Source organism: Kogia breviceps, chromosome 12 (genome assembly GCF_026419965.1).
Source record: "Kogia breviceps isolate mKogBre1 chromosome 12, mKogBre1 haplotype 1, whole genome shotgun sequence".
NCBI classification, from domain to species: domain Eukaryota; kingdom Metazoa; phylum Chordata; class Mammalia; order Artiodactyla; family Physeteridae; genus Kogia; species Kogia breviceps.
This window is the reverse complement of record NC_081321.1, coordinates 6,358,612-6,381,212: the sequence shown is the minus strand read 5'-3', so window position 1 is coordinate 6,381,212 and position 22,601 is coordinate 6,358,612. Positions and strand designations below refer to the sequence as shown.

At 48.9% G+C, this 22,601-nt stretch overlaps 1 protein-coding gene across 15 annotated transcripts; it reads right to left on the bottom strand.

The window, feature by feature from the left end:
- Window positions 1-1,942: 1,942 nt before the first annotated feature.
- On the bottom strand, window positions 1,943-21,897 carry PEX5 (peroxisomal biogenesis factor 5). 15 transcript variants are annotated; one of them, XM_059082528.2, is made up of 16 exons: window positions 19,385-21,897; window positions 18,607-18,769; window positions 18,253-18,288; window positions 17,851-17,983; window positions 17,496-17,627; window positions 11,499-11,604; window positions 10,884-10,974; window positions 10,372-10,482; window positions 10,014-10,106; window positions 9,527-9,646; window positions 5,375-5,518; window positions 5,099-5,169; window positions 4,501-4,713; window positions 4,090-4,255; window positions 3,592-3,749; window positions 1,943-3,391 (listed from the first exon to the last, which is right to left on the bottom strand). In XM_059082528.2, exons 2-16 carry the CDS (start codon window positions 18,751-18,753, stop codon window positions 3,190-3,192), a joined length of 1,923 nt encoding a protein of 640 aa, XP_058938511.1. In that variant the 5' UTR covers window positions 18,754-18,769; window positions 19,385-21,897; the 3' UTR covers window positions 1,943-3,189. The 15 variants fall into 15 exon arrangements, with proteins under 15 accessions (XP_058938511.1, XP_066864786.1, XP_066864787.1 ...); XM_067008685.1 differs by having other exon boundaries at window positions 9,527-9,622; window positions 19,385-19,563; XM_067008686.1 differs by having other exon boundaries at window positions 9,527-9,616; window positions 19,385-19,563.
- Between the last annotated feature and the right edge of the window lie 704 nt (window positions 21,898-22,601).

The following is a 22,601-nucleotide window of genomic DNA, read 5'->3' as shown; positions in this document are numbered from 1 at the left end:
ATCTTTGAAAACTAAATCACACCATGTCACTTTTCTACTTAACACTCTCTAGTGATTTCCTGTGGAACTCGGAACAAAATGGAAACTCTCCACCATAATCAAAACGAGTCCAGTGGTAAAGAATCCGCCTTCCAATGCAGTGGACGCGGGTTCGATCCCTGGCTGGGGAACTAAGATCCCACATGTCGCCGGGCAACTAAGCCCGCGCGCCACAACTACCGAGAGAGCCGGCATGCGGCAAACTGCAGAGAGCCCGTGCGTTCCGGAGCCCACGTACCACGACTAGAGAGAGAAAACCCGCATGCCACAACTAGAGAGAAGCCTGCACGCCACAACGAAAGATCCCACATGCCTCAACGGAGACTCCGCGTGCCGCAAGTGAGACCCAACGCAGCCAAAAAGATAAAGAAAATTTAAAAAGAACAGAGCCCAGCTGCCAGGCTGCCACGCTCCTGACCACCTCCACCCTGTCCCCTCCTGCTCCGCGTCTCCCTGCGCTCCGGCTCCCTTCCCGCTGGATTGCACGGGGCTCTTTAAGCTTGGATCAGAGCGGTTGCTTTCCCCCCTGGGACCCGGACCAGGCTCCCACCGGAACAGCCCACCCCATGCCCCGCTGGCTCCTCCCCCTCGGACCAGCCCGCGACAAAGGCCTTTCCTGACCACACCAACTGAAGTTGCCTATTTACTTATTTATTCCGTTGCTCCTTCAACCAGTACATCAGCCGTGAGAGCTGGGACCTTGTCTGCCTTGTGAACTGCACCCCTGGTACCCGACAGCACCTGGCTCGTGATAGGGGCTCAGTAAATATTGGCTGAATCTGATGTGGATTCAAGAGGCGCTGGGACCTGAGCAGGCAGGGAAAGCATCCTCTTGGACACCTTCACGCCACCAAACACAGACACAGCAGATCAACCTGGAGCTTTTGCTTAAACCAGAAGTTGAAGCTCAACTCCTAAGCCATTTACCCAGCCAGACTTTTTTCCTTCTTAGATCTCCACTCCAGAAACCGCCGCATCAGCCGGCCCAGCCCACTCCCAGGCCCCTGGGCCCTGCACCACTGGCCTTCAGAGCCCCAGGCGGTGGCAGCAGATGCCCTCCTCCCCGTGATCGTTTCTTTCTTTTCTTTTCTTTTCTATGAAAGTATTACACACAAAGAACATTTGTAAATTACAGAGAAGTATGACAAAGAAGGGGGAAAATTGCTCATAATTCTGATACATTTAACATACTGGGAATTTCCTTATTCTCTTTTCAAGGCACTTTCTTCTGGAGCTAAAAACTGTAAAAAGTTTGCTAAACTTTTCTTCTCATTATACTGTTAGCATTTATTGTCATTGGAAATTGTTTCATAAATATAATTAAATAGCTTAATAATATTTCACTGTCTGGATAATTACCGAACCAGTTCTCCTTTAGACATTTTAAATTCTAACACGGCCATGGACATTTATCTCCAAACATAAATATTCATATTTTAAAAATTTTCCCCAGGGTAGAGGCCCATCTTGATATGTCTCTTGACAGCTCCTGATAAAACCAGGTAGAGCCAGCATTGAAATGGTGGCATCTCAATGCCCTAAGCATTGAAGCAACTACAAAAGTCCTCCCATGCGATAATTCGTAACAAAAAATACCAAACAATTACATCACACCCCATATTTTCCCGTATAGAACACAAATGTAAATACCGCATCACTGTCAAACATCCGTCTCCCGCTAAGCCATCAGTCCCACGAACACAGGGACCTTGACCACCTTATTCACGTACCTCGCGTATAGTGGGTGCTGAGTAATTACTTGGTAGACAGATGGGTAATCAATGTACCAACGAGAATTTGAAAGATAAATCGAGAAAAACTGTTGAACACCAACCTCCAAACAGCAACTCCCCTCCCACCATCCCAACTGCACACCCAGCAGCAAGGCTCAAAGCCATGTCTGTTCCGTTTATTCCTCGTACCAATATTTTACGGTTTTATTTTTTAAATCATTTACACATATTCATACAAAGAAAAATAAATTTTAGGATGGAAACTTGGGACCACGGTGGTTTTTCAAAAAAAAAATCTCTCTGACCATTAGCTACTGAAGACAAGGCAAGAGGCTTCACGGCCACTGCAGTCGTCTCCGGGCTTTGGCGCATCTCCCCAGCGGAGTCCACGCTGCTCACGCGCCTTCCCTCAGCCTTCACCTTGTGGACGTGATATGGGGCAAGGGGGTTTTCCGACCCTCCCCCCTACAAACATTTCAAGGACAGCAGAGGCTCGAGGTAACACTGAACCCTCTCTCTGTCAGGAATTTGGCAAGACTGTAATTTCTGAACCAACCTTCCAGAAGCGCTAGCTCAATTCCCACTCGCAGGTCTTTCTAAGAGGAGGGGGATGGCTGCACTCGGGACATTCCTCGTCCACCTGCTCTGTCCTCCCTCCACAGGCCCCCAAGCCAGAGCCCCTGACCCGAGCCCATGTGGACCCTCCAGGCTCATTCCACAACGAGGCGTCCTCTCCCCACCCCCGAACACTCCGCAGCGGCTTCAGCCCGGCAGCCCCCGAGGACCCCTAGGTAATGATGCCAAGCAGTGCGTGCAGCGTTACCCAGGGACTCTGGGCTACAGCCAGGAGAGGCCCAAGGATGACAGAACCTCGAGCACCCCTAAAACCTCGGCTCTGCTGAGCCAAGTCAACATTTAAGCCAAGCAGGCCAACTCCCGACACACCCCGCCCTAGACGCAGCCGTCACAGGGGTGCCCGACAGGGCCTGCCGCGCACCGCTGCGCCAGGAGGCTGAACTATGCTCAAGTCCCAGTAAAAGGAGGGGCAGGGCGGGGGGGGACGACAGACGCTACAAATGTGGTATAGAACCCCACCAGAAACGGCAGCAGATGACAACCTGTATCTTCAGGTCCTTCCCAAAAAGCAGCACCAAGAAAGGGCGTGGTGAGCAGAGACCTGGAGCTGGATGGACAGCCCTTGAATTACCAAAGGACTCCGACAGCACAGCTCATTTCCCTACAATTATGCAGGAACTAGAACCCAGACTAGCCAGCCCTACACTGAGGCAGCTCCTGAGAGGCAGGGCCGCTTGTGGTCACCAGCCCACCCCCCTGGCAGGCCCTCTTGGGGAGAGGGGGTCACGTCCAGAGCAGGCACCCCTCCAGGCAAGCACTCGCAGGGCAGCCCACCCCACTGTCACTGGGGCAGGCCGAACATCGCGAGGAGGGTGGACAGGTCCCGGGCGTCGGCCGCCCCGTACGCGTTGCTCTGGCCCAACATGGACAAGGCTAGACGCAGGGTGCCCCAGATGTTCTCCGACATGGCTCCCCCCTCGCCCCGAGGGCCCCGGCTCTTCCTCTGCATGTTCAGGGCCTCCAAAAAGTGCTCCACAGCCTCACTGCAAGGGAGGAGAAGGAGAGCTGGTGAGCAGGACACCGGTGCAAGGAGGCAGGTCGGCTGGCATGCGGAGAAAGAAAGCTGGAGCTCGTAGTCAAATAACAGGACCAGAGAATGAGGAGCCAGGGCCAAAGGCAGGGAGAGGGAGTTCATTCATTCATTCATTCCCTCATTCATTCATTCCTCAGCAGATGCTCTCACCGGTGGGCCCCAAGGTTGATGCAGCTGATGCCCAGGTTGTAGCGGGACCGTATATAGCCAGGCTGGAGCTCGAGGGCCCGGCGGTACGCAGCTACTGCTTCTTCACTCTGGTTTCCATTGGCCAGGGTGGCCCCCAGCTTATTCCACAGCAAATAGTCCTAAGACAGGGATGGACCGGGGTTAGAAACGCGAGCCAGGCTCAGACCAAATTCTGCCCGATCTCCCCCTGGCTTCCCACTCTGCTTCTCTGATGCACGTTACGATTCCATGCCTGTCTCCACAGGTCACTGTGTGGCCACGACGTAACCGCTCACCCCCCGCGGGCTCCCCTAGGTCCAGATGACTCTAGACTCCCGCTCTCCTTTTCCCAATTCTCCCAAGGCAAGCAGCACACGGAACGCTGGAATGAAACATCCCATGACTCCGAAGGCCCCAACCCACGACTCCTCCATAAGGTGCCGAGTCCTGCCCCATCTCCCGTCCTCCCCCGAGGCTCACATTGGGACGAACGCCGAGGGCGGCTGTGAAACAGTCCACCGCCTTGTCATACTCCCCACTCAGGTTGAAGAGGACCCCCAGGCCACACTGCACATCGGGGTCGATGGATGTAGGGTCCAGGCGCACAGCTGCCAGGAAGAGCTCCTTCACTTCGAGAAACAGGGAGCTGGACAAGGAAGGGAAAAAAATGCAAAAGAGCAGGTGGACGGGTACGTCTATATTCCTACCCCTCCAAATAACCCTTTCACTGACCAATCGTACCCCCAAGACGCGTCCATCGATCCTCCTTCCAACCCTGAGTCTTCCGTCCCGCTCTTGCACCCTGAGCCTCCATCCACCCGAAATCCCACAAGCCAGGTCCTCCTTCCGCCCGGGTCGCCGCTCGCCAACCCAGGAGCTCGCCACACTCACTCGGACAGCAGAGAGCCCAGGATACGCTTGCTGGGGCCCAGCCCCGCCCCGCCGGCCCCTTCCTCCCCGGCGGCCAGCAGGTGGGCGTAGGCCGGCGTGTAGCGCAGCCAGTCTCGCAGGGTCTCGCAGGCCTGCCGCTGCAGGGACTCGTTGGTGAAGCTTACAGCCAGCGCCATCAGCGCCGTCCGGTTGTCTGGCTTTAGCTCTAGGCACCTGTTTGGACAGAGAGGGACAGAGCTGGTCTCTGCGGCTGACGCCGCACCTATCGCCAAGCTTCAGAACGCAGAGCTCCCTGCCAACTCCCTCGATTACGGTACAGAGGAATCCTCTATGGGTGCGTTATTAGTAAAGTTACAGAGCTGAGAAAGGGAACATTTCAGCAGCCAAGGAACCAGCCAGGGTCCCACAAATAAAACCCAGAGCTGAGGAACGAATGGAGCCAGTTATCTCCAGACTCACCCCAAACTTTAAGAGTTTCATCATGAGAAAACACTCGTGTGAGTAGCCAGAAAGAAGAGAAGGATCGGTCACTCTAAAGGTTATCTGCAGAGCCCCGGGACCACCCTGCTGCCCCCCCCCACCCTTTCAGCGTACTCACTTCCGCAGCGCGCTGATGGCCAAGAGTTCTTGCTCGTTCTCTGCCTGGGTGGTCCCGAGATACTGCCAAGCCTAGAGAGAAGGTGCCAGACTTCGTCTCCCCGGTATTCACCTTCCCACCATTGCTTCCTCTGCTCCCCCACTCACCCATCTCACTCTCAGAACCCGACCCCAGGCTGTCACCCAGGCCCTAATCCACCTGCACTACCCTTAGGGGCCTCCCTCAAAACTGGAGGCAGCGGCTCTAAATCTGAAGTCAGGAGAACGAGCTGCTCACTTCCATGTGCTTGGGGTCCTGCTGCACAGCTGCCTCGAAGAGCAGGACGGCGTTCGGCAGGTCCCCCTCCTCGAGGCGCCGCAGCCCTTCCTCAAAAGGCTGGGGGTGGTCACGCAGGGGGTTCTCCTCCTCAAAGTGGTACCCCTACGAGGAAGGGAAGCCAAGAGAGACCCCCATCTCAGAGGGAGCCATCACAGAGCAGCAGGGACGGCAGCTGACAACCAAGACTGAGGTGGAAAAGAAGCTGAAGGCCTCCAGAAAGGTACCCGGATGAACGCTGGCAAATCCTCCGTATCTGAAAGGAGGTCACCCGCGACCACAGTGAAGAAACTCCGTGTCATGCCCAGAGCCACTGGAAAGCCAGGCAAACTCTGATCCACGCTGGGATTAAGCTCATTTTAGGAAGTTTTTAATCAGCCAGTGCTTCCACATCCTTGATTTCTCATTTCTTAACAGGATCTGCTTACAGTAATGAGGTAAGTTCTCTTTAGCTATTCAAGGGGCATTTCTTGTTATCCTGCAATAGTGTGATCATCTATAAAGGAAATGCAATTTGGAGTCAGAGGCCCTGCTGTTCAAATGCAACTCTTACCCAGCTCACGGAGTCCTGTGCTCGCTGAATGGGCAGCATGTGTTCAAGCACGTAGAAAATTTTAATTTCTTCCCCAATTTCATTCTTAAAAGTTATTAATATTCATCTGTATCTGATAGTAAATGAAAGCTAGATTCCAAAATCCTGAGGGCAGAAAGCGCTTCAGAAAGACCAGTCCTCTTCTAGCCGAGGCTCTCTCCTTGGAGGGAAGTTATAATGCTCTGTGCAGAGTTCTGTCCCCGGGCCTTCCACGTAGGCAGACAGGTGTTAAGATAAAACGGGTCCCTAGTAAGCGTGGGACTTGGGACAAGGGAATAAAGTGCTCCTTTCTGGAGAGTAGTGGTGACCATCACAAAACAATACCCCAGAATGAAAACACGATGCAAAATACAGGGCAGGGCCCTTTCTAAAGGTAGTTAAGGACAAAGCAGAATGAAACTGTACGAAATAAAGACGTGAGTGAGGCCCTGCTTCCCTATCACTGTGAAACTGCTCAAGAAACGCTTAAATCTTGCCAGCAAAGTTCTAAACCATTATAAGTAATCTGCAAATTACTTGTGACAAATAAAAATTAAATAATTACCCAACGGGGATTTAAGAAGCGAGACATACAGGAGATGGACTTGGGATAAACGTATAAAAAGCATATTCACGTTGAGAATAAACAGGTAATGTTCCTGGTACACCTCCGTGCAACAGGAAAACTCAGAAGATAGAAAAGGACCCTAGAACAAGAATCAGCAAGGGGCAGAGGATAACTATTTTGTCACAACTACTCATCTCCACCAGAGCAGTGAGAAAGCAGCCGCAGATGATATGTAAACAAGCATGGCTGTGTTCCAATAAAACTCTATTTATGGACACTGAAGTTTGAATTTCATCAAAATATAGTTTTCACATTTCACAAATTATTACTTTTCTTTTTTAAAAAAAACCATTTAAAAATGTTAAAACCATTCTCAGCTCACGGGCCATTAAAAAAAAAAAAAAAAAAAGATGGAAGGATAGCTTCCCCGTGGGCCACAGTCCGCCAGCGCCACCTAGACTGTTAGAGTCCCGCAAGATAAAGCCTTCTGCATTCACCCTCCAGTACTGCCCATCCGCAATCCACGTTTCAAGCCACCCCGTAGGAAACAGATCACTGTCACCTATAACACAATTTCCTAATGAAAGTAATTGCTGCCTCTCAGAGCTACTGAGAGCATCAAATGAGAATATCTACCACAGCCTTACCAGAAAGCTTAAAATACTATGTGTGAACAGCTATTACCCTCAGCAGACGACGCAACAAAGCAATGCCATCACGTTGCAACCACAGGGTTCTCTAAGTACGCTCTTGTCTGTGTTATCTATCCTCCTTGAGGTTTTATCAATCGCTGATCAGAGAGGAATTTTTCAAAAGTAGAATATTTGTATAGGTGAAAAAAGAGTCCCCTGGAGGAACCTTTAACAACCCACAGGATGCAGGATAAGCTTGGGATCACTGTTGCATCTTAAAAAGTCTAATCCAAGCCATTCATTAGGTCTGATCCATCGTCTGGCCTGCTCAACATTTCATACGATCATACTACAAAAATAGGATCACTACTAAGTACAGTGTGTCCCATCACAGAAATTTCTCCTTCACGCTAACAGTACACAGTATCATATCTGCTCCAGCTGTAGGTGTAGCCTTGAAAATTTAAGGATCATGAATAAAAAATACGACATTCAGATACCCATGAATTTACCTGATAGAGTCAGATCAACATTTGAAAAAAAAAAAAAAAAAAAGTACTATTGATATATAATTTATTAACAGTTTAACAAAAGGCAGACAAAATCTGGAACATTAATGCAAATGTTTCTAATCCTAATTTTGCAATATCCCAAGGTATCAATGATATCAAAATCGGGTTCAAAGATTGAAAAACATAATTATGTTTTTAAGTTTTGAATTAAAGAATTTATTCCAACTATTATGTCATTAATACAGAAGTAAAAAATGGTAAGAGGAGGTGCTGCTCATATGAAATTAGAGCTATGTCTATATCAAAAACCAGGAAATTTTTTAAAATTTATTTTATTTTTATTTATTTTTTGGCTGTGTTGCATCTTCATTGCCGTGCACAGGATTTCTCTATTTGTAGCGAGCGGGGCTACTCTTCATTGTAGTGCGCGGGCTTCTCATTGCGGTGGCTTCTCTTTTCGCGGAGCACGGGCTCCAGGTGCACGGGCTTCAGTAGTTGTGGCACATAGGTCAGTAGTTATGGCTCACGGGCTCTAGAGTGCAGGCTCAGTAGTTGTGGTGCACAGGCTTAGTTGCTCCGTGGCATGTGGGATCTTCCCAGACCAGGGATCAAACCCGTGTCCCCTGCATTGGCAGGCGGAGTCTTAACCACTGTGCCACGAGGGAAGTCCCAGGAAATTTTTACCTAAACTTTATACCTTGCCATTTATAAGTCGACAGGGCCTGTGCAACGTATCAAGTGTCTATTACAAATTAATAGAAGTATTATCTCCAGGTATTTCCTTCAGTTCTTCCTCATCACAAGTCTATAGAAGAAACTCTTACTATGGAAAAACCAAAGGACGGGGTCCCAAAAGGTAAGCTCCCTTTTCTATTATATCACAGAACAACTCTCAGAAAGTCAGGCTGGGATAATAAACAAAATCATCTTTTTCCTAGTACTAAGATTTTCATTGGCTTTTAAATTCTAGCCTTTTCTAAGTTATCTTGAACTCTGTTCTTCTCTATCTTTGCAAGATCTACTTCCAGAATCCTGGCCCTCTAGTTCTAGCCCCAACCAGGTCTGAGCTGAGAAAAAGACACCACTGATCACCTCCCCAGTTCCTGTTCTGCCTTTTTCAAAACCAAGCAATTCTCTCCCTCCCCCATCATGCTTCAACTCACAGCTCAATTATTACCCACATGTCCGAATGCCCCACAACCCACAAGCAGATTTTTTTCACAGTGATACCCTGATATAACATACGCTTCTAAGGCAACAGTATATACTACATGCAAAATTCAATCATTCTTCACCACCAACTTCTGGGAAACTTTCCTAGCATTTGAATTATTTAATATAATTCTTTGAAAATACCCTAAATTGGGGGCAAGTGGTTAGTACCCACAGGAAGAGATGAGAATTTAAAATAAACTTGTGCGTTAGAAAAGTGAACAGATACTAAGGTGGAGGGCAGAGAGGTGGCCCGCCACCTGCCACTGTCTACGAGAGGAGCTGTCAAGCTTCTTCACATGCTTCCAAGCAGCCTCCAAAGCAGGGCTCCTTCCTCTGTGCTCTCACTGCATCGTGTGCAAACCTCTACTCTAGGTACTCTGTCACTTACTGTTGTTATTTGACAGAGGTGGTCTGTTATCATTAACTTTTATACCCCAAGAATAAAGCATACTCTCAACAACTGGAGGAGAGCAGGGGCCAGGGAACAATTCAGGCTGCCTTTCACGGAAAGGGGCTCAAAAAATAATTACTTAAAAGTGGGTACCCTTCAGATTCATGATTAAAGGAGAGACAATAAAACAAGGAAACCCTGCAGTCTGAAAAACTAGCTCTTACCTTATCGTAGGAGGCAGACGTGAGGTCGTCATAGTCAGAAAGCCAGGGGTGGGCCTCGGCATCCCGTTTGGCCATCTCCTCCAACTCCGCCTGCAACTTGTCCCAGAAATCAACCTCAGACTGTAAGGAAGGCAAGGCAGATACAAACGGAAGATTCGTCACGAGCACCCCGCCCCCCCCCTCAGTTCCGCTAAGATGGAGTCCCTGTGGCAGCAGTTGTTTAACGTCAGTGTGTTTAAGATCCCCTGAAGAGCTTTTTCTCACGCAGGTTCCTCGATCCTACCCCCAGGTTCTGGCTCAGCAGTCTGTGACGCCCAGGAATTTGCGTTCCTGATAGGCAAACACCCCATCCCAAGCAATTCTGACAGAGAGAATCCGAGAACACTATGAAATACAATGTTCACCCATCTCTGATGTTAAGACACCCGCTCTCTCCAAAGAAGTGTTTTCTCTTGGACTTGGTTACGCCTGTACTAGCTACTCTCACCTCTATAGCTGACTTGGCTCGTTCAAACTCCACATCGAGAGCAGATGTGTTTACTGGTCTCGTGAACTGGTCAACCCAGGCCTCCGAAGCACCCTGCGACAAAGAGCGCTGGTCACACCACCACCACCACCAACTTTCTACCCACGAAATATCAACTAAATAGCCACTGGACACCACCAACCCGGGCACTTCTGAGAAGAGCATTCTCAGAATCCCTTTCCCACCCACTCAGGCCCTGGATGCTACCAAACAAGCTGGCAATAAGACCCCTTCCCCGTCTGGGGCCACTGAACGCTGAGCCCGCAGCCGGGGGCACCGGCCGGCTCCGAGGCAGGACTGGGAGGCGACAGTGTCCTACCTGCTGCTGAATAAACTCCGCTGCCCACTGCTCTGCCTGAGCTCGGCCCGACCTTGCGCCGGGCTCCAGGGACACCTGCCCCTCGCCAATCTGCCGCACGAATTTCAGGAACTGGGGCACAGAGACACACACAGGCCACTTGGGAGGGGACTTGCGGGCGTGCCCTCTCAGCCACGCCCCGAGAAGCCTGCACTTACCCCTCCCCTTGACCATCCCTAGCTACAGACAAGACAGGCTAAAGGCCCCGGGAAAAGCAGAGAGCAAAAGGAAAGGGATTTCTGGCTCGAGAGATCTGAGAAGGCACAGAGAAGACACCGGGTTAGCAGGCAAGGAAACGAGGGCAAGAACCCTGGAAGAAGAGGCAGGGTCGTGAGTCTCTGTCCTCCAGACAGGAGGGAGTGGACCTCGGATCTCCTCTCTTTCGCCTTAAACTCAACCGGGGTAGGAGGAGCCGGGCTCCTGGCCTCTCGGAGCAGCTCTGCTGGGCAAAGCAGCCGCGGGACGGGCCTCACCTCAGAGTCGGCCAGCTTTGGGTCGTCCACCGTGGCCACGAAGTCGCTGGCCGCGCGCTGCAGGTCCTCCTCGGGCTGGTACTCGTCATACCTGGGACAGGTGAGCGCTCGCTCGTCTTACACATTCGTCGGCCACATGCTTCCCCGCCCCCAGCCCCTGGCAGCTACAGCTCACATCGCATCCATTGGGGAACAACAGAGGGTGACTCTGCTCCTCTCTCTGGCTGAGGGCCGACTGACTCCCAGTTACATTAGAGGAGGACATTGGGGCAGGAGTGGCAAAGCACCAGCTACACGCTTTCACCTCTCTCGTTCCCAAACGCGTCTTTCCAGAGGGAAGGAGTGGACGGATGCGGGCTCCAAATTAAAAGGGGAACAAGGGTGCGTGAGATAAAGTGACAAACTTTTGGCAGGACAGGTGGGTTTCTCGACTCGATTATATGTGAGACATACATGAATCGGGGTAATGATACAAGCGGACACCTCGGAGCAGAAAATGAAGGGACTGCGACTGGGGTTAGGCATGTGGACAGAGGCGCTTGCTGGAGGGGGGCGGGAAAACCACCCAGCACTCCTTCCGCGGGGGTCCACCCAGGGGGACGCGGCCGCACTCACCAGCGACGGGTGGCAGCCGTCCCCTCTGGCTCTCCCAGCCACAGCTTCTCCTCTGACTGCTCCAGGTACTCCTCAGCCCAGCGGGCCGGGGACACGGACAAAGGGTCTGCAAGGAGCACAGAGGCGGGGAAATCAGTGAGGGCGCAGGAGAGGGAGACTATTAACCAAGTCAAAGCAGAATCCCTCAGAGACCACTGGTCAAAAGAAAAGACTCCTAAATTTTCAACATCCAACCTGCTCGCAAGGGGCCGCGGGCAGGAGTTTACTGAACTGGGGACAGGAGACCAAATAAGGAGGCTCAGGAGAGGAGTAGGGGCCAAACCCTTTTGTTTGGAGTGCCAGAGCCCTCGCTAAGAAATGGCAGGCACTGGGCCTCCACCTTCCTCGAAGGTACTGCAGGGAGCTGGCAGGGAACCCGGCGAGAACACAGGAGCTCCCATTCCTTAACCAAACCTTGGTCTGTCCTCCACCTACAGAGGTCACACCCCCCCCCCAACAAAAGGAGCCTCATAACTGGGGGACTGGGATTGACATACAGACGCTATTGATACTATGTGTAAAAGAGATAACTAATGAGAACCTACTGTAGAGCACAGGGAACTCTACTCAGTGCTCTGTGGTGACCTAAATGGGAAGGAAATCCAAAAAAGAGGGGGTACATGTATATGTACTACGGATTCACTTTGCTGTACAGTAGAAACTAACACAATATTGTAAAGCAACTGTACTCTAATAAAAATTTTTTTTTTTTTTTGCGGTATGCGGGCCTCTCACTGTCGTGGCCTCTCCCGTTGCGGAGCACAGGCTCCGGACGCGCAGGCTCAGCGGCCATGGCTCACGGGCCCAGCCGCTCCGCGGCACGTGGGATCCTCCCGGACCGGGGCACGAACCCGCATCCCCCTCATCGGCAGGCGGACTCTCAACCACTGCGCCACCAGGGAAGCCCTCCAATAAAAATTTAAAAAAAAAAAAAAAGGAACCTCAAATTTCATCCTAATATACCTACCAAGAGAATCTGAGAAGCTGAATGCTGGGCTAGAACTAAAGATACAAGGGTCCACTCTTCCCACTGGACATACAAACATGAAGGTACGTAAAGCGTACCAAACTTGGGTGTGCTGCTTCACTAATTTCTACCCGTGAACACACTCAAGCCTCCAGCACCCGGATCACGACATGGACCAGCTACAGTTCCCTCACAGGCTCCTGCAGGCCCACACCCCCCAGGATAAACATTATGCTGAATTCTGTCACTTTGGACTGCTTTTGAGAGCTATGTTTTTAAGTCTAATTCCAGAAATCATCTTAGCAGCTCTCATGAAAAAGGGCATTGCTGCAACATCAGAATAAACATATCAAATGAGGGTGCTGAACTTTCCTCAACCTCCAGGACTTCGCTCTTTGCTATTCTAGGGCCAGGAAAACAAAAAAGTAATGACACAGATTAGTTAAAGGATTTAAAGGAACCCTAAAGAGTGAGTGCACACAGAGAAGGATGGGCCGACGTGTTCTATCTTCTGCTCTGCACCCTTGTCCTTACTAATGGTCATGCTGTCTTTGTCCCTAATTTGAAGATCTATTGCTGCTTTTAACACCAAGAAGGCAGGTTTACCTCCTCGGGATTCATATACAACAGAACTTTCTATTCCGTTTAACCGAGACTCTGCCTGAATAATTTCAACAAACTAATCTCAGCATCTGAGACAATAATGTCAAAATCTCAAAAAGAAAGAAAAAAAAAAAAGATCAAGACGCACAGATTTCACCTAATCATCAATAAGTGATCTATTACTAATAAAATAAAAGATACGGTTGACAATTTTTTTGATCACAGACTTGGTCTCTTAATTTCGAGAACTCCTACCGTTTATATCAAGATTTCCCTCACTAGCTTTTACAGGCAACATTTCTCTTTCCTTTGCCCCAGCTAGACTGTTAGCTCAAGTCTGGAGACCTAAGAAGGAAATGCTTAATACCGCGTCCCATTCTGCTGAAAAATACCCAGCCTCCCTCCTCACTCTCCAGTCACACCCTCTCAACTAGAGTGTTTCCCAAACACATATTCCGGCCAAAAGTACTCCTCAAATTGCAGAGAACACCGTTTCTGTGAAAAGCTCCTCTAAAGGACAGGCAGCAACAGAAAAAGCACAAAGCACCTGGACTTTAAAACAGACGAGAGGTGGCTTAGAAAAAAGAAGCCCAGACAGGAGTCATCCTCATACAGCTGTACTTTGGTATTTAGCCATATTGGCCACAGGACTCAGGATTTTCTGGCATTGGGAACCTGCTCCAACAAAGAAGCCAAAATAAAATAACCAAAATACTACTACCCTGGCCTTCATAATATTTTTTGAGAAATTCTTACAGAAAATCAGATTGATCTGGACACCTGCGAGATGGAGGCAACTAAGTCCTGCTGAGCGGCAGGGACTACGCTAGGTCACAGAGGTCACAGAGTGACACCCAGCGACCTAGACACCAGACCTCTGATCCAGAGCGTCCGCCCGGCCTAGCTTCTCACTGCGTGTTCACTTCATCTAGGCACACCTACCCCAGGCTCCACAGTCAGAAACGCAGAACTTCCCACCGTCACCCACGAAAGCTTCCGCATCCACTAAGTAACACAGCGACCAAGGATGCAGGTTCCAGGGTCAGGCTACCTGCACTCACACCCCAATCCCACCACTTATTCACGGTGCGTCTCCAGACAAGTTATCAACCCTCTAAGTTTCCAATTCCTTACCTGTGGAGTAGATATAATAATAGCTACCTCACAGGGATCCTTGTGAAGACCAGATGAGATAATGCCTATGCAAAGCACAGAGCAACAAACACTAGCTATGATTATCATCACTGTCTGCGCAAGGCAAATCCACACAAAAGCGGAAAACATCACAATGAGGTTATTACGCCTGTTATTCCATAGCCTCTTGCTCTGCCATCCAGGGGAGAGCCACTGCCAATCATCATCCGCTACCGCTGGCCACGGCCCTTCCTAGGAAAGTACAGGTTTATCTCTCATAATTGTCACATGAACCTCACACACCATTTTAGCTGAGGCTGTCTAAACTCAAAACCCCTTAAAGATGCGTCTCTTCCCTAGAGCCGAGCAATCACAAGATGGACAATTACTTGGCGCAGAAGACTGGGGTGAGAGGGAGGAGCGGAATTCCATCAGGAAACATTTCAGGCTAAAGAATGAGCTTCAGGTGGTAATGGAATAATTCTATATCTTGATTGCAGTAATGGTTATGCAAATCTACATGTGTGATAAAACTGTAAACACACCAATAAAGGCATGTAAAACTGGTGAAGTCTAGTAAGATCTCTGGATTGTACCGGTGGCAATTTTCTGTTGATATTGTACATAACTAACAAATGCAAAACGTCACCACCGGCAAAAACAGAGGGAAAGCCACACAGAACCTTTCCGTACGTTTTTTTGCAACTTCCAGTGAAACTATATTTCCAAGTACAACATTCAAACCAGAAAAAAACTAAGCTTCAGGGTTCCCTTTAAACTAGATTCTAGAATCCTAACAATGGGGAGTTAAAAATAATAAAGATTTAAAGAATATAACCTTCTCTCAACTTGCAGTCCACTTATCCACAAAGAAATAGGTAACCTATATCACTACTGTAATAATGTCGGCCATAACTGTTATGAGGCTAGTATCCACGGGTTCCACATCCACGGATTCGACCAACTGTGGATGGAAAATACTCAGAGGGAGAGGGGCAGGGGAATTCTAGAAAGTTCCAAAAAGCAGAGCTTTGAATTTGCCCCATGCTAGCGACTATTTACAAAACATTTACATTGTATTAGATATTATAATAATCTAGAGATTTAAAGCATATGGGACGGTAGGTTATATGCAAGTACTATGCAATTTTATATAAATTTTATATAAAGGACTTGAGCAATTTTATATATAAAATTACAATTTTATATAAAGGACTTGAGCATCCAGGATTTTGGTAAACACAGGGGTCCTGGAACCAATCCCCTGCAGAGACCAAGAAATAACTGTACTAGAAAATCAATCCCCGTTAGCTCTTTCTCCCACATCTCAATTCTCTCACTCAATAAATTCTGAAGGGCCACTACATACAAAGCAATATACTACTGCAATAGGACATTGATATGAAGGCAGATCCCACACAGCTCAATATCCCTTTCCAGCTTTCCATATCCCTGCCTCTGTGAAGCAGGCACCGTTCTCAAAAAATGTACAAAACAGAGGAAGAGAGAGATCGCCCAAAGACGATTTAACAGGTAAGACAGGTCCAACATGTTTTTCTAAAGTAGTTTTTCATTTACAGGTTAAGGAAGATTTCAATGGCTCCAAGTATTCAACTAATTTTAACAAAAATCTCATCAATCTCAAAGCTTATAGTAGTGATGATTTTTTCCTGAATTATCAAAAATGACTGATGCCCATACATTATAACAGAAGTCTCTCTGAGATAAGAAACAGCACTTAAATCTAAGGTTTGTACAAAAAGCTGAGTTTCAGTCTGGTGGCGGGTCTTTATTACAGCTCAGGTTTTCCAACTGGGGCAATTCCACACAGAAGATTCTCAATGACAGCGTAATGATTCTCAGTATGGAGGCTGGAGTCAGACAGACATGAGTTTGCATATAATCTCTATTACTGAATGATTTCAGACAAAGTATTAATCCTTGCAAATCTCAGTTTCCTTGTCTATAAGATGGGGGAGGAATACCTACCTTGTATCTCTGCGAAGCTCAACTGACTCTGAGAATAGAAAGTGCCTAGAAACCAAGAACACCCATTGTTCTTCCTTAAACTCCAACTTAAAGGAGGGAAAGGGAGCCACGATGAAAGAGACCAACAGCTTTTGTTAAAGGTGAGTTTTAGTTGTTAGATTTGGGGGGTTTTCTCTTGTGTGTGGAGGAAGCCCTGTCTTTAGGAGAATAAAAATGATTGGGGGCAGGGGGTACCAATTAGGTCCCATCAATCATGTCATGAAAATTCAGGAACTATGATGATGGGAGCACCCGGAGAGGCCAGAATCTTTGCAACTTTCTCCCTTTCTCTCTCTTGTGATTCTTGATTTCTTAAGTTGGAAACAGGCTAACAGTGCTGTCTTTGAGAGCAATCAGGAAGAGCAAAGACGAAGAGAGTACCCTTGCCCAGGCCTGTAATCAGAAAGGCTTTGGGGAGAAGAATCAGTCCCCCAGGATGCAGTGAGCACAGACAACTCAGAGGGAAAATTAGGCTGGGACCCTGAAGAGCGTAAGCTGCAGGCCTGGCAGTACAGCACAGTGGGTAGGCCCAGAGACTCTGGAATCATTCGAGCCCAGAGTCAAATGCCATCTCTACCACTTACAAAGCCGTGACTCCTTGGGCAAATTATTTAACCTCTCAGCCTCAGTTTTCTTATCTATATACTAGGAATAATCACTACCTCAAGGGTTCTCAGGGGGATTAAACGGATCATGCATTTAAAGCACTAAAACAAAGCCTCGAACATGGTTAACTAAACATTAGCTCTTGTTATTAATTTTTATTATTATCATCAAGACCATATACTTCAGGCCTTTGAACTCCACAATTCCACTTTCCAAGGCTCTAACCCTGTTCAAGATGACTTAATGCCAGAATCCCAAGCGATGTGTTAAACATTTCTCTCTTCCTGGGCAACACTGCCATCCCTCCAATCTGCGGATCCTCTCCCCCAAACCACAGCACTGAAGTTCCAGATAACAAAGAAGAAAACCTAACTCCTTGTGTTTTCTCTCTCTCCTCAAAATCTCTCATCCAGTTCAAACTCACGCCTCTGTTTAATATAAGTTTCAATTCCCTGTTACCACCTAAGAGAAATCAGGTTCAGTGCCCTACAGGAAAGAGTCAAGAGTCCAGAAAGGTCATAAGCAGCTGAAATCTCTCTAAATCCTACAATGAAGGAGGGAAACAGTGTAGAACTTTGCATCACAGGCACCATTGTAGATCTTCCCACAAGAAGCCTCACCTGTAACTTCAGAGATGAACTCTTGGGACCAGTCAGTCTCACTGTAATCCTGAGTTACATCCACAGCATCTCCAGCTGCAAGGAACTCCTGGGCCCAGTTCTCCGACAAGGCCAAGTCTGCCACACCAGGGGCTTAAGAGAGAGACAGGGAGAGAACTAAGGAAAATACCTATCACTCTATCATATGCCTAAGGAACCCCGAGTGCACATGAAAACACTCTGGTCCTTTTGTCTCCTTCTGCATCTCAGTTCCTCAATACCAGCAGCATCTACACACGGAATCCCTTTGTCCTTACCCGCACAGAAAATGGTGACCCCCGCCCCCCCACCCCCCAGAACCAGACTCTGGACCCACCTCTCTGGGGTGCCTGGCGGAAGTTTGACTGTTCAATCTCCTGCATCTCTGCCAGGAGGTCATCCATCTTGAAGGTCTGAGGGGCACGGGATACAAGTGGTGCATTCTGGTCCTGGAGGAATTCGGCCACCAACTGTCAGAAGAGAGATGGTGAAATGAACCCAGCAAGAGACAGGGGCCCATTGGATGAGGGATACTAACATCAAACACAAGGAAAGGGAAACACAGAAACTACAGATTTGGAAACACTCGAAGAATACTTAAAACAAAAACAAGCAGGAGAGCTGAGGCAAATCTCATTTGATCAGGGAAGTCCACAGACTGAAATACGGATGAGCCAAGTTTAAAGTAAAAATACAATGAGCGAACTAAAAATGCGCCAGAAAAGACTGGCATATTTACCTCATCTTCAGAGGCTACCCCCAAAGGCTTAGAGACCTAAGACAAAAGAAAGGGAGACAATATGGTACAGTGGTGAAGACCACAGCCACACAACTCAGTTAACCCTGGGTTAAAATTCCAGCTCTTCCATTCATAAGGCAAGTCACAAAATTTCTCAAAGCCTCAGTTTCCTCATCTATATAATATGGTTGCCTTCGTCTATATAAAGACGTTCAATGTTTAATACAGCAAACACCCATTGCGTGGCAACTATGATCACTTGCAACACAATAGAGACAGCAGTTATCCCAAAGTGTGCATCCGGACCCTCCATCCCAGGTCACAACTCGGGCTTTCCGCCTGAAGAACACTCACCGCCTCCGAGGCTGGGGCTCCTGGGGGCCAGGGGCCAGGCCTCAACCCCTCCTGCCGAAAGGCCTTGTCCTGGGTGAAGTGCCCGGCCAGCTTCATGAGCGGGTTGGCACCCCCGCATTCCGCCTCCACCAGCTCCCGCATCGCCATGGTGACCGCCGGCTCTCTGATGGGCAGAGGTTTGGAACTGAGGTCCCGGAGCCAAACCCTTCCCCAACCCACAATTCGGCCCAGATCTGGGGGAGGCGGTTGTCGGCCGCTGGCCACTCTCCACCCCTGCGCCTTCTGCTGCGGCCCCCACCTCCGCCAGGAGTCGGGGGGTCGCTGCCCTCCTGCCGCCCCCCTCAAAGGCCACCGCTCTCCGCCTGGGCCTCTCCAGCGGCCTCCACGACTGCGGTCTCAGGCGGCGGGACACGCGGCAGCCGCCCCCCACAGACAAGCCTGAACCCCAGGGGACCGGGAGGACGATTCCACAACTGAGCTGTACGGGAGCACTGGCCGGACAAGGGAGAGGGGACACGCCGCGGGACCGTGAGCCCAGTCCCCTACACCCGCAGTCACCGGGCGAGCACTGCTGGGGGCCATTCCCTCTCCGTAAGTCACCTGAGCCCCTCCCCCTGCTCGGCCGGTCCCAGCCCACCCCTCCCGCGCTCAAAGCACCCAGTCTCCCCCATCCCGGGTCGCTGCTCAAGCTCCGCCCCCCGCGACCCCAGAGGACACCGCAAGGGCTGCTGGAAGACCAGGAAGGTGTCCTCGCGCCCCCTCGGGGCCCGGCACTCACCGCCGCGCGCGAAGCCACACGACCCGCCGGGGTACCTGGTGCGGGCTGGAGGGGGAGGGGAGAGAAGGGGTTGGGGAGCCAGGGGCGGGGCGCGGGCTTAAAGGGGCCGTGACCGCCGCGCGACGGTCTCGGCCCTGCGGAAGCTGTTTGGAGGGGCGGGGCCTTAAGTCTGCGACGCAGCGTGATGGGAGGAGCCGTGGGTCTTAAAGGAGAAGTCTTGGAGCCTCGACTGCGAGCACTCGAAAGGATCGAGGACACTAGGGGTTGTTGGATGAAAAGCTCAAAGAAGGATGGAGCTAGGAGGGGCATCCTGACCTTTGGGGGAAAGCCGAGCACGCAGATCCTGGGCTCAGATCATTCTGCCTCTTCCCGGGGGCGTATTGTGACCCAAGGGGATTCCCTCCCTTTCTGGACCTCGGTTTTAGAGAAAGGCCCTAATGCGGGCGTGGTGGGGGTCAAATCCGGGGCCTTCCCCAGCCTTCTAGGCCTGCCCCCTTCCAAACTGCCCCTAGCAGTCACAGCCTCCATGGTGACAGAGGCCTGCCCCCAATCCCTCTGCCACATCTGCGTATTGGGGGAAATAGCACTGGATGACGACAAATTCCGGTGACTAAAGTAGGGTCCAACGCATCCTGAGACCTCAAGCCGAGAACCTACTGGGAAGGTGCACAGTGAGTCACTCCTCTCCCCTCCTTCCTCCCTCACCGCTGGTCAAGGTCACCGTGGTGGCCTTACTCCCATTGCCCCGACAGGGGAATGCACAAATATGATGCAAGAAGTGATCTTTAACCACGAAATAAGCCTCAGGCCCCACCATCTGCCACAGAATTGGCTCTGGTGTCAAACCTCAAGGACACTGGGAAACAAACCCTGCAATCTCACCTGCCTCCAAGTCCAAGGGTGTCCCGATGTCAAGAAGGAAGGGCAGGAGGTGCTCGGGGCTGCTGGTGGATGAGTAAGGACACATCTGTGCCAAAAGGACAAAAGTACCGTCCCAGCCTAGGGTACAGGAGAGAGTCAGGTAGTCGGCAGGTGGCACCCTGGGCCAGTCTGGCTTCCTGGCTGTCCTGCAGATTTCACAGGTGGAGGCCCCAGGGGACCAGAGGGGCATGGCTGTGTAAACTTGTCCCTGAGATGGTAGAGAAGCTGTTCTGACACCTCAGGGGAACAGAACAGCAGGGAAAACCTGAAAGTGTGCACAATTTCTCTTTTTCCTTTACCTTTTCACCATGGATCCCAGCCCTTGCCTGTTTTCTGGTCTTCGGCTGACATTGTAAAGCAAATACCTAGTCCCTAATAAACTAAATCATGCCAGTGAGGAAGGGATGCCCTCTAGAAAGTGCATACTTTAAAAAAGAGGATCCCTGGAGAGAGCAATGTTTAACTGAAAGCATATGATACAGTAGAATGTCAGAAAATCAAGGCAACCAGATCCCAGTAGCATTCAAACCATAACACAACCATAACACAACGCCTAGCTCTGCTAGGCGTTTAGTAACTGATTAACAATAACTCACTATGTATGCCGCTTGTAGGAGAATTGTAACAATGATAATAACAGATGTTTATTGAATGCTTACTTAAATCCAGGCATTGTACTAAATATTTTATGTGCATTAACACTTTTAATCTTCATAATACCCCTGTGAAATAGGTATTACTAATCCCACTTCACAATTAAGACTTAGCCAAAAGTCAGACAGCTAGGAAGTCACAGTTCAATCCAGACATAACTCCAAATACCTATCCATTATATATCCATTATACCTAAATGGGAAAAGAATTTTAAAAAGAATAGATACACATATATGTATAACTGAATCACTTAACTGTACACCTGAAACTAACACAACATTGTTAATCAACTCTACTCCAATATAAAATAAAAATATTTTTTAAATGTCAACCAGTAGATGCCAACACCAAGACGATAGAGATATTAGAATTATTTTCAGGTAGCCATGATAAATATGCTTCAGGAAGCAATTACAAACCCACTGAAACAAATGACATAGAGAACCTCAGCAAACAGATAGAAGCTATCAAGAAGAACCAAATGAAAACTCTAGAACTGAAAATGCAATAACTAAATTAAAAGCTCAGTGATGAGCTCAAAGGTAGAATGGATAGGACAGAGGAAAAAATAATCCGTGAACTGGGGCTTCCCTGGTGGCGCAGTGGTTGAGAGTCTGCCTGCCGATGCAGGGGACGCGGGTTCGTGTCCTGGTCTGGGAAGATCCCACGTGCCGCGGGGCGGCTGGGCCCGTGAGCCATGGCCGCTGAGCCTGTGAGCCATGGCCGCTGAGCCTGCGCGTCCGGAGCCTGTGCTCCGCAAAAGGAGAGCCACAGCAGTGAGAGGCCCGTGTACCGCAAAAACATAAATAAATTAAATAAATAAAAAGTCTTTTAATTTAAAAAAATTAGTAAATAGCAAAACAAATATATCAAAAATGTCGTTCTTTGAAAACTTAAGAAAATAAACTACTATCAAACTTAGTCAAGGGGGAAAATATGAACACAAAAAATAAGAAATAACAAGGAAGAAATAATCATAAAAACAAAACTTTTTTGAAAAAATTATGAGACTACTTCACATTACTCTTTTGTCACAGGTTGGGTTCCCTGGGAAGCAGACCCTGATACGGAAATTTGTATGCACGTTTATCAGGGAATGCCTTCAGGATCCACAACTGGGGAGAACAAAGAAAGCAAGATTGAGCAAAGAAAGAATTTGAACTCAAGAATTAAACTTCACAGGGACTTCCCTGGAGGTCCAATGGTTAAGACTCTGCGGTCCCAATGCAGGGGGCACGGATTCAATTCCTGGTCGGGGAACTAACATCCCGCATGCCGCATGGTACGGCCAAAAAAAAAAAAAAAGAATTAAACTTCACAAAAATTCAAAAAGAAAAAACTCATATTCGTGGATGAGTTATTGTCTATGTGCCCCTATGCCCCTTTCCACCTCCTCAAAGAATATATAGGTAAATTAGTAGAAAGAATGAGAGTTTAACGAGTTTGGGGGGAAAAAAATCAATAAATGAAAATCAGTTTTATTTTTATACATCAGCAAAAATCAAAAGCTATAGTTTAAAAAAAAGGAACAGTTATAATAGCAACCACAAAATATAAAATGCTAAAATTAATCCCAACAGAAGATTGGCAAGACTTTTATAGAGAAAATTAAAAGTTTATTAGAAGGCATTAGAGAAAATCT